This window comes from Dromiciops gliroides, chromosome 6 (genome assembly GCF_019393635.1).
Source record: "Dromiciops gliroides isolate mDroGli1 chromosome 6, mDroGli1.pri, whole genome shotgun sequence".
Taxonomy (NCBI): domain Eukaryota; kingdom Metazoa; phylum Chordata; class Mammalia; order Microbiotheria; family Microbiotheriidae; genus Dromiciops; species Dromiciops gliroides.
The window spans coordinates 87199926-87212635 of record NC_057866.1 but is presented as its reverse complement, the minus strand read 5'-3'; the positions used below and the strand labels follow the sequence as shown (position 1 = coordinate 87212635).

The following is a 12710-nucleotide window of genomic DNA, read 5'->3' as shown; positions in this document are numbered from 1 at the left end:
AGGCCCAGGGGCAGCTAGGTGGCAAAGTGGATAGAGCACTGGCCCTGGAGTCAGGAGTACCTGAGTTCAAATCTGGCCTCAGACACTTAACACATGAGCTGTGTGACCCTGGGCAAGTCACTTGACCCCAATTGCCTCACTTAAAAAAAAATGAGGCCCAGAGAGAGGTGATGTGCCTAAGGGTCACACAGTAGTACAAACTGGGCTTTGAAAATAGGTCTTCTGTTTCTAAGTCCAATACCCTTTCAAAGAAACCATAGTACTTCAGACTATATGTCAATGTTCATCAGCTCCTAAAAGCCTTTGCTGTAAAAACAATATAATTACTAAGAAAACTAGTTGGAATATAAATGCAGTTTTTTAAAAAGAAATTTTGTATATCAGATAATTAAGTTTGCATGTAAGTGTGAGTATGGAATTTCAATAAAAAGAATATGCCCTCCTCCTCCAGAATAAGGATACACACACACACAAAAGGAAGGAAGGAAGGAAGGAAGAAAGGAAAGGAAAGAAAAGAAAAGAAAAGAAAAGAAAAGAAAAGAAAAGAAAAGAAAAGAAAAGAAAAGAAAAGAAAAGAAAAGAAAAGAAAAGAAAAGAAAAGAAAAGAAAAGAAAAGAAAAGAAAAGAAAAGAAAGGAAAAGAAAAGAAAAGAAAGAACAAAATGGTCAGAGAAAACTGGGATTATATCACAGCATTCCTCAGACCATTCCAAAATTTTTCTGTTAGGAAAGCAAAGAAAATGTCATAGAAAAGCCAGGAAGTTTCCTGAGGTCTCTCAAGTTTCCCTCAAAAACATCATTAATCCAAGCCTCTAAACAGATTCTAGAACTACAGAACCTACAAAAAGACAGAGAGATACAATCTTCCAACTGGAGACAATTTAGAAGATTTCAGGAAAGTTCTGTCTCATTTGGTCGAAAGGGGAGCGTAGCACAGCTCAGCATTTTGCAGAGGGGTCTGGGCAAGTCAGCAGAGGGCTCTTGGCCACAGCACAGATCAGCAGCTGAGGCCCCTTGGTCCTGGCTCAGCAGGCTGGTGGCACAGCAGGCCAGATGTGAGACCCGCCAGCACCAGCTAAGAGAGCAAACTGACAGAGAATTACCCACCAAGACAGGCACGACTAGGCCAAGCCATTCCAGTGCAGGGAGGAAGCCCAGGGCGCAAGCCCAGGGTGATGTGGAATCTGCAAGCCACAGAGGCCTTAGAGCAGAAAGCCAGTGACCAGGCCCCTATCCCCCAGCACAAGAAGCTCGCAACAATAGTCGCTGTGCCCCAGGAGCAGACCTCAACTTGAAAAATCAAAAAGTAAGCTAAAGTATGAGTAAGAAACAGAAAAGGACCCTTACCATTGATAGCTTCTATGGCGACAGGGATGACCAAAACACAAACTCAGATGAGGACAATACTGTCAAAATGCCTACCTGTGAAGCCTCAAAGGGGAAGCTGAATCGGTCTCAAAATCAAAAAAGTCTTCCTGGAAGAGCTCAAAAAGGATTTAAAAAATCAAATGAGAGGGGGCGGAGCTAAGATGGCAGAGAGGAAGCAGCAAGCTGCCTGAGCTCTCCTTTTGTTCCCTCAAAACGAACATTAAATCAAGCCTCTGGACGGATTCTGAAACTACAGAACCTGCAAAGAGACAGAGAGACACAGTCCTCCAACCAGAGATAATTTAGAAGACTTCAGGAAAAGGTCGGTCTGACTCGGGCAAAAGGGAGGCCCAGCGCAGGGCAGCAACCCAGCGCCGAGGGGGTCGGGGCAAGTCAGCAGGAGATGCGGGCCACAGCCGAACAACTGAGGCTCCCGGAACCTGGTTTAAAAATCTGGTGGCCAAGAAGGACACTGGAAAAACCTACCTGCACCGGCCGAGAGGGCCACGAAAGGCGGGATCAGACGCCGGGGTCTGGCGCCTGGCTGGCCGAGCACAATCAGACAGGAAGTGCAGGGCGGGGGATCTCCACACACCATAAAGGCCTCAGAGTAAAAGCCCGGTCACACAGCACCTATACACCTGCACAAGAAGCCCAAAACAGGGACCCTGGTGCCCCCAGAGCAGACCTCAACTTAAAGAATAAATAAATAGGCTGCAATAATGAGTAAGAAGCAAAAAAGAGCCCTCTCCATTGAGAGCTTCTGTATCAATAGGGAAGAAGCCAACACAAACTCAGATGAGGACAATAGCCTCAAATTGGCTACATCTGAAGCCTCACAAGGGAAGGTGAATTGGTCGCAAGAACAAAAAGCCTTCCTGGAAGAGCTCAAAAAGGATTTTAAAAATCAATTGCAAGAGGTAGAAGAAAAAATGGGGAGAGAAATGAAAGCAAAACAAAAAAACTATGAAAAAAGAATCAGCAGCTTGGAAAAGAAAGCTGAAGAAAACAAAGCCTTAAAAAATTCATTTGGCCAAATGGAAAAAAAGCTGCATAATCTCACTGAAGAAAACAATACCTTAAAAAATTCACTTGGCCAAATGGAAAAAAAGGTGCATAATCTCATTGAAGAAAACAATACCTTAAAAAATTCACTTAGCCAAATGGAAAAAAAGGTGCATAATCTCACTGAAGAAAACAATGCCTTAAAAATTAAAGTGGGACAGTTGGAAGATAAGGAATCCATGAGACACCAAGAATCAGTCAAGCAGAATAAAAAAAATGAAAAAATAGAAGAAAATGTGAAATACCTTATTGGAAAGACAACTGATCTGGAAAACAGATCGAGGAGAGACAATTTGAGAATCATTGGACTGCCTGAAAGCCATGACCAGAAAAAGAATCTAGACACCATATTCCAGGAAATTATTAAGGAGAACTGCCCTGATATCATAGAATCAGAGGATAAAATCATCATTGAAAGAATCCACCGATCACCTCCTGAAAGAGACCCCAAAAGGAAAACTCCAAGGAATATTGTAGCCAAATTCCAGAATTATCAGGTGAAGGAGAAAATACTCCAAGCAGCCAGAAAGAAGCAATTTAAATATATGGAGCCACAGTCAGGACTGCTCAGGACCTGGCAGCTTCAACATTAAAGGACCGCAAGGCTTGGAATATGATATTCCGGAAAGCAAAGGAGCTTGGATTGCAGCCGAGAATCTATTACCCAGCAAAAATGTGCATTTTCTTTCAGGGGAAAAGATGGACATTTAATGATATTGGGTACTTTCAATCTTTCCTGGTGAAAAGACCAGAACTGAATAGAAAATTTGATCTCAACATACAAGACTCAAGAGAAGTTTAAAAAGGTAAACAGAGGGGAAAAAAAAGTTACCCTATTAGGTTAAACTGTTTATATCTCTACACAGGAAGATAATACTCATAACTCTTAAGAACTGTAAATGTATTTGGGCAGAGAGAAGGACTTTATATAGAGGGTATAAATATAAATTGTCTTTGATGTGATGATACAAAAGAATTAAGGGAATAAAAAGGGAGTCTATGGGGAGGAGAGGAAAGGGGAGGTGGAATGGGATGAATTATATCATATGAAGAGGTGGAAAAAAAACCTATTACAATAGAGGGAAAGAAAGGAGGGGGGAACATGGTTTCAACCCTATTCTCATTAGATTTGACTCAAAGAGGGAATAACATATACGTTCATTGGGATAAAGAAACTTAACTCATTCTTTAGGGAAACAAAAGGGGAAGGGAAAGGGGGGGACTGATAGAAGGGAGGACAAAAGCAAGGGAGAAAAGGGTAAAGAAAAGAGAGGGCGGTGATAAAAAGGGAGGGCAGATCGGGGGAGGCAGGGGTAAGAAGTAAAACGTCGGTGAGGAGGAATAGGGTGAAAGAAATGGGGAAAAGTACAAAGGGGGTAAATAGAATGGAGGGGAATAGACAGTCAGTAATAATAACTGTGAATGAGAATGGGATGAACTCTGCTATAAAACGGAAGCGAATTGCAGAGTGGATTAAAAACCAGAACCCTACAATATGCTGTTTACAAGAAACACATTTGAAGCAGAGAGATACACACAGAGTAAAGGTAAAAGGCTGGAGTAGAATATATTATGCTTCAGCTAAAGTAAAAAAAGCAGGGGTAGCAATCCTTATCTCAGACAAAGTGCAGGCAAAAATAGATCTCATTAAAAGAGATAAGGAAGGAAATTACATCTTGCTTAAAGGTACTATAGATAATGAAGTAATATCAATATTGAATATGTATGCACCAAGTGGTATAGCATCCAAGTTCTTAGAGAAGTTAAATGAGTTACAAGAGGAATTAGATAGTAATACTATACTAGTGGGGGATCTGAATCTCCCCCTCTCAGAATTAGATAAATCTAGCCAAAAAATAAATAAGAAAGAAGTGAAAGAGGTGAATAGATTACTAGAAAAGTTAGACATGATAGATGTCTGGAGAAAATTGAATGGGGATAGAAAGGAATATACCTTTTTCTCAGCAGTACATGGCACATTTTCAAAAATTGACCATGTATTAGGGCACAAAAACATCATAGTCAAATGTAGAAAGGCAGAAATAGTAAATGCATCCTTCTCAGATCATGATGCAATAAAAATTACATGTAAGAAAGAGCCAGGGAAAAGTAGAATGAAAATCAATTGGAAACTAAATAATTTCATTCTAAAGAATGAATGGGCCAAACAAGAAATCATAGAAACAATCAATAACTTTATCCAAGAGAATGACAATAATGAGACAACATACCAAAATCTATGGGATGCAGCCAAAGCAGTGCTTAGGGGAAAATTTATAGCTCTAAATGCTTACATGAATAAAAAAGAGAAAGAGGAGATTAATGAATTGGGCATGCAACTTACAAAGTTAGAAAAAGAACAAATTAGAAATCCCCAATTAGACACTAAATTAGAGATCCTGAAAATTAAAGGAGAAATTAATAAGATTGAAAGCAAAAAAACTATAGAATTAATCAATAAAACTAAGAGCTGGTTTTATGAAAAAACCAATAAAATAGATAAAATATTGATTAATTTGATTAAAAAAAAGAAAGAAGAAAACCAAATTACCAGTATCAAAAATGAAAAGGGTGATGTTACCACCAATGAAGTGGAAATTAAAGCAATAATTAGGAAATATTTTGCCCAACTGTATGCCAATAAATTTGACAATCTAAATGAAATGGATGAATATTTACAAAGATACAAACTGCCCAGGTTAACTGAAGAGGAAATAAAATCCTTAAATAAACCCATATTAGAAAAAGAAATTGAACAAGCTATTAATGAACTCCCTAAGAAAAAATCCCCAGGGCCAGATGGGTTTACAGGTGAATTTTACCAAACATTTAAAGAACAATTAATTCCAATATTATACAAATTATTTGGAAAAATAGGTGAAGAAGGAGTTCTACCAAATTCGTTTTATGACACAAATATGGTGGTGATACCAAAACCAGGCAAAGCAAAAACAGAGAAAAAAAATTATAGACCAATCTCCCTAATGAATATTGATGCTAAAATCTTAAATAAGATATTAGCAAGGAGATTACAGCAAGTGATCACCAGGATAATACACTATGACCAGGTGGGATTTATACCAGGAATGCAGGGCTGGTTCAACATTAGGAAAACTATTAACATAATCAACCACATCAATAAGAAAAACAACCAAAATCATATGATTATCTCAATAGATGCAGAGAAAGCTTTTGACAAAGTACAGCACCCATTCCTAATAAAAACACTAGAGAGTTTAGGAATAGGGGGAGCTTTCCTTAGAATAATAAACAGTATCTACCTAAAGCCATCAGCAAGTATTATATGCAATGGAGATAAATTAGAGGCCTTCCCAATAAGATCAGGGGTGAAACAGGGATGTCCATTATCACCCCTATTATTTTATATTGTTCTAGAAATGTTAGCTTTAGCAATCAGAGAAGAGAAGGGAATTAAAGGAATTAGAATAGGCAAGGAGGAAACAAAACTATCACTCTTTGCAGATGATATGATGGTATACTTAAGGAATCCTCGAGAATCAAGTCAAAAATTACTTGAAACAATTAACAACTTTAGCAAAGTAGCAGGATATAAAATAAATCCACATAAATCATCAGCATTTCTATACATGACCAACAAAGTCCAGCAGCAAGAGATAGAAAGAGAAATTCCATTTAAAGTAACGGTAGATAATATAAAATACTTGGGAGTCTACTTGCCAAGACAAACCCAGGAACTCTATGAACACAACTACCAAACACTCTTCACACAAATCAAATCAGATCTAAATAATTGGAAAGATATCAATTGCTCATGGATAGGCAGAGCTAATATAGTAAAAATGACAATACTGCCTAAATTAATTTACTTATTCAGTGCCATACCAATCAGACTACCTAAAAATTATTTTATACAGCTAGAAAAAATAATAACAAAATTCATCTGGAAAAACAAAAAATCAAGAATATCCAGGGAAATAATGAAAAAAAATTCACAGGAAGGTGGGTAGCGGTACCAAACCTGGAGCTTTACTATAAAGCGGCAGTCATCAAAACTATCTGGTACTGGCTAAAAAATAGAGTGGTAGATCAATGGAATAGGCTAGGCTCAGGAAATGCAGTAGTAAATGACACTAGTAATGTAGTGTTTGATAAACCCAAAGACTCCAGCTTCTGGAATAGGAACTCAGTATTTGACAAAAACTGCTGGGAAAACTGGAAGATAGTATGGCAGAAATTAGGCATAGACCAACATCTTACACCTTATACTAAAATAAGGTCAAAATGGATACATGATTTAGACATAAGAGGTGATACCATAGGTAAGTTAGGAGAGAAAGGAATAGTGTACCTATCAGATCTTTGGAAAGGAAAACAGTTTTTGACCAAACAAGAGATAGAGTATATTATAAAATGCAAAATGGATGATTTTGATTATATTAAATTAAAAAATTTTTGTACAAACAGAAGCAATGCATCCAAAATTGGAAGGGAGGCAGAAAGCTGGGAAACAATTTTTGAGGCCAGTGCTTCTGATAAAGGCCTCATCTCTAAAATATATAGGGAATTAAATCAAATTTATAAGAATCCAAGTCATTCCCCAATTGAGAAATGGTCAAAGGATATGAACAGGCAGTTTTCTGATGAAGAAACCAAAGCTATCTATTCCCATATGAAAAAATGCTCTAAATCTCTAATGATTAGAGAGATGCAAATTAAAACAACTCTGAGGTACCACCTGACACCTATCAGATTGGCTAAAATGACAAAAAAGGAAGATAATAAATGTTGGAGAGGCTGTGGGAAAATTGGAACACTAATGCATTGTTGGTGGAGCTGTGAGCTGATCCAACCATTCTGGAGAGCAATTTGGAATTATGCCCAAAGGGCGATAAAGCTGTGCATACCCTTTGACCCAGCAATCCCACTTTTAGGTCTTCTGCCCAAAGAAATCATGGAAGGGGGAAAGGGACCCACATGTACAAAAATATTTATAGCTGCTCTTTACGTGGTAGCAAGGAATTGGAAGTTGAGGGGGTGCCCATCAATTGGGGAATGGCTGGACAAGTTGTGGTATATGAATACAATGGAATACTATTGTTCTATAAGAAATGATGAGCAGGAAGAGTCCAGAGAAACCTGGAGGGTCTTACGTGAGCTGATGATGAGTGAGATGAGCAGAACCAGAAGAACATTGTACACAGTATCATCAACATTGAGTGTTGACCTACTGTGATAGACTATATTCTTCTCACCAATGCAATGGTACAGAAGAGTTCCAGGGAACTCATGATAGAAGAGGATCTCCAAATCCAAGAAAAAAAAGAAAGAAAGAACTGTGGAGTATAGATGCTGATTGAACCATATTATTTCTTTTGTTTTGGGTGCTGTTGGGTTTTTTTTTCTTTCTATTTTGAGGTTTTGCATCACTGCTCTGATTCTTTCTCTTGTAACAGGATTAATGCAGAAATAGGATTAATGTTATTATGTGTATATATATGTGTGTGTGTATATATATATATATGTATATGTATAGAGATATATAGATATAACCTATATCAGCTTACCTGCTGTCTAGGGGAGGGGGGAGGGAGGGGTGGGAGGGAGAAAAATCTGAAATTGTAAAGCATGTATAAACAAAAGTTGAGAACTATCTTTACATGTAATGGAAAAAATAAAATACCTCATACATTAAAAAAAATCAAATGAGAGAGGTAGAAGAAAAAATGGGAAAAGGAATGAGAGAAATGAGAGTGAGAGTTACACAAGAAAATTATGGGAAAAAAGGGTCAACAGCTTAGAAAAGGAAGCATAAAACTTGACTGAAGAAAACAATTCCTTAAAAAATACAATTGGCCAAATGGGGGGGAAATTGGCCAGATGGAAAAGGAGGTACAAAAGCTTACTGAAGAAAATAATGCCTTAAAAATTAGAATTGGTCAGATAATGACTCCATGAAGAAAGCAAAAAGGCATCAGAGGATCATAGATTTAGAGGTGGAAGTACACTTAGAGATCATCTGGTTCAACCTCCCCACTTTATAGATGAGGAAACTGAAAGCAGGTTTAAGTGATTTGCCCAGGGTTGTACCACCAGTAATTATCTGGGCTGGAATTCAAACTGAGGCCTCTCTGACTCCAAGTTCAGTGCCATGTTACCTCTCAGGGCCTGTAAACTGTACCAGTGAAGGTCACCAATGACATGAGAATCTATTGAACTTTCCAAGTGAGTCACAAAAACAGCCTTACTTCAAAGGAACAGCAGGATATGAAGATATGTTGATTGATGCCTTCTAGAGGGTACTAATGGAATTCCAGTGAATCTCATCATGCCCACAACTTTTTGGTCCATATTTTAGTTATCAATTCAGAATGGGGAAATCACTGGCATTTCTGTAAATCAGCCCCTGGGAACCTGCAGAGACCTTTCACTTTAATGTCCTGCAATGATTAGCTCAATTCTGAGCAGCTGCTCTCAGAAGAAAATAAATAGCTTACAGATTAGAAATCACTTCTAATGAAGAGGGAGGTAGCCTGCTCAACCTTACTGTGGTTCAGGTTGAGGTCAGTAATTCATTGACAAATTTTCTACAAGTTAGGAAGAACCTTGGGTTTGGAAGGTGCCTTATAAGTCTTCCAGATAATGCTGACCTAATAGTGTTTTGAGGCTTACAAAGCACCTTATATACATTATCCTATTGAAGCCACCAAACAGCCCTGTCAAGAAAGTACTATGGGATTTATAACCCTATTTTTTAGAAAAGGAAACTGTCTCAGAATGGCTAAGTGATGTCCTTAAGTTCCTATGGTTAATAAATGTCAGAGGAAAGATTTGAGCTGAGATCCTAAAGAATCATAAGCTTACAGCTGGCAGGGACCTTATAGCACAATTGAATACAAAATCCTCATTGTATATATGAGGAAACTGAGGAAGAAAACATTTTAAAGGGCCTACTACGTTTCCCAGTCACTGTGCCATATACTTTAGAAATATTCTTTCATTTGATCCTCACAACAACCCTGGAAGGAAGGTGCTATTATTATCCTCCATTCATAGTGGAGAAAACTGAGATAGACAGGGGTTAAGTCCAGGGTCATATAGCTACTAAGTGTCAAAGGCTGGATTTTAACACAGGTTTTGCTGAAACAAGATCTAGTGCTCAATCCAGTGTATCACCTGGCTACCTCTGAGGACCAGAGAGGATTTTAGGTTTTTTTTTTTGGGGGGGGGGTTGTTTGTTTTTGGTGAGGCAATTGGGGTTAAGTGACTTGTCCAGGGTCACACAGCTAGTAAGTGTCAAGTGTCTGAAGCCAGATTTGAACTCAGGTCATCCTGAATCCAGGGCCAGTGCTTTATCCACTGCATCACCTAGCTGTCCCAGGCCAGAGAGTTTTAAGGGACTTACCCACAGTCACATATCTAGTAAGTATCTGAAACAGGATTTGAATTCAGGTCTTTCTGACTCGGTTAAACCCCCATTTGACATACCATACTGCCTGCCTCTCTTGAGCCTCTTATCTGAAGACTGTTGGCTAATATTGAACTTGTCACTAAAAGACTTAATCTTTTTTTTCATGAATTGCTTTTAAGGCATGTCTTTCCCATTTTCCATTCATTCAATTATTTTACTTTTGACCTAAATGAAGGACTTCATAGATTTTTTTTCAAGGCAATGAGGGTTAAGTGACTTGCCCAGGGTTACACAGGTAGTAAGTGTCAAGTGTCTGAGGGCAGATTTGAACTCAGGTCCTCCTGACTCCAGGGCCGGTGCTCTATTCACTGCACCACCTAGCTGCTCCCTTGACTTCATAGACTTTTAATGAGACTAACACCATCCACAGCTGCTCTCAAACTTAAACTCTTAGAGAATTGCCTGAGACACTTTAGGGTTAAACCAGTTAACAAGCATTTATAAGCTCCTATCATCCAAGCTCATGTAACCAGCAAATGTCACAGGTAGAACTAGAACCTAGCTCTTTTTTACCCCATGGCTAGCTGCCTGTCAGACTGATCTTATTTTCTACTCAACAATTATTATGTTTTTAAATCTTAAGTAAATGATTTCATATTTATCCCTATTAAATTTCACAATGTTAAATTTTCCCTATTAATAATAATAATAGAGGTAGTAGCATTTATATAGCACCTACTATGTGCCAAGCACTTTACAAATATCTAATTTGATCCTTACAATAAACCTGGAAGCTAGATGTTATTTTTATACTTGTCTTACATGTGAAGAAATTGAGGCAGATAGAGATTAGTAAACTAACCAGGGTCATACAACTAGTAACTGTCAGTAGTCAAATTTGAACTCAGGTCTTCCAGACTCAGGGCCCAGTACTGTATCCATTGTGACACCTAGCTGCCTCTGAGTCCCAGAGGTTTAAGTGATCTTCCCACAGTAACATGACTCATGTTTATCCAAAGACCGTTCTCTGTATCAATCTACTGGAGACCTTCTCTCGATTGATATCTATCCATTAATCACTACTCTCTAAGTTGTGAAGCCACCTAACTATACTCTCATCCAATTCACATATTGTGAGGAGATGAAGCAACTTTCCCTGAAATCCAGGCATGCTCTGCCTAAGGCATTTTGCTGAAGGGCTGAAGAAGGAAATGAGCTTAATTAGGCATGACTTGTTCTTGAACCCATGATGGCTCCTAATGATTATCACTTAACTTTATGAGCACTTAGAAACCATTGAATTAATAAAGTCTCCTAGAATTTTGCTGGAAAAAGATAAGAGTGTGTGGGGAAAAAGTCTCAGGTCTCAGCCTAATTTATATTATATATAGCATCTCATTCAGTAGGTTTAGAGTAGGTGCTAAAAATATTATTTGTTGACAATCATTATGTAAAAGTCAGAACTTATATCTCTTTGAATAATCAAGGCTTAAATTATTAATGGTTTGCTCTAGTTTTTATTGTTGTTGATATGCTAGAGTTTAAGTTTAAAATCAATTCTATGAGAATATAGGTACATTTAAGAAACCATTAGCTAAGGACTACTCTAGTGACTTGAGAGAGTTAATATACCTTCCAGGAATGCCCTACCAGGGGAAAAATTTTAATTCATTTCCTTTAAATTTTTCTGCAACAGATTTTTCTTTAATAGTCTATAAGCTTGAAGAAGAGAGGGTGTTGTTGCTGACTCTTCACATACTTTGCAAAGGGTTGGCGGCTTGATTATTTTTCAGGTTCAATATTTTAAATAAAGTTTTTAGATGAAAAAATTTTGAAATAGTCTATAAGCCATTAGGTTATTCACTGGAGATATATTACATACTTCTATAAATGAAAAAGACTTACACCAAGAATCACTTCTTCCATGGGTGTTTGGGCTTCCTGTCTCTTCTCCCTTGTTGGTGAGTCAGTTTCATACAAATGTACATCAGCATCCAAATTTTTGAGGAGACTTTGGGAATCATCTTTCTAAAAATCCAAGAAAAATATAATTCATTGAAAGGAAGAAAGACTCCTTCTGGTGATTTACAGCTGCTCAGTCCTGAAATTTATGCCATATTTGTTAGTTTATGCTACTTAAATAAAAGATTATGATTTCTTTCCTTTTGGGGGGTGGCAAGTTAAAGAATAAGACATTATTTTTCACAATATATTGTTCTTCTTATATCTTAGATAGAAATATAAGTGTTGAAAATGCTATAATTATAATGAAGAAGTTTTACCTTGAGGGAGAGAAGAAAAATCTTTCCTTTCTTTGCCTAGGTCGGGGACTATGGATGTGAAACATACATACTGTCAGATTCAGGCTATGTAATGTTTCAGTATATCAAATAGTTTATGTTTGCCTGTTTCTCTTCCATTCTTTGCTGTAAAAGATGGTTCTTTGGAAGTGAAGGGAAAGAAATATTTTGAGGCATGAAGATGCAGTAGCTATTAATTTTTTTTTTTTTTAGTGAGGCAATTGGGGTTAAGTGACTTTCCCAGGGTCACACAGCTAGTAAGTATTAAGTATCTGAGGCCAGATTTGAACCCAGGTACTCCTGACTCCAGGGCCGATGCTCTATCCACTGCACCACCTAGCTGCCCTAATATTAATTTTTTAAAATATCATGAAAATACACAGGGTTATTCCTGGGGGCAGAGCCAAGATGGCAGTATAGAGGAAGCACTCAGTTGAGATCTCCCAACATTCCCCTCCAAACAACTTTAAAATAACACCTCAAACTAAATTCTGTTCTGACAGAACCAACCAAAGATTGAGACATACTTCTAGCCTAAGACAATTTAGGAGATTGGAGAGAGAGATCTGTAACATGGGGAAAGAGGCT

General features: G+C 37.8%; 1 protein-coding gene across 1 annotated transcript in view; it reads right to left on the bottom strand.

Moving 5' to 3' along the window:
* EVC (EvC ciliary complex subunit 1) overlaps positions 1-12710 on the bottom strand; it is a 138338-nt gene that overhangs the window by 117716 nt on the left and 7912 nt on the right. The window contains exon 2 of the mRNA XM_043971603.1: positions 11728-11850. Within this exon, the coding sequence (XP_043827538.1) occupies positions 11728-11850 (123 nt within the window). The remainder of the gene's footprint in view (positions 1-11727; positions 11851-12710) is intronic.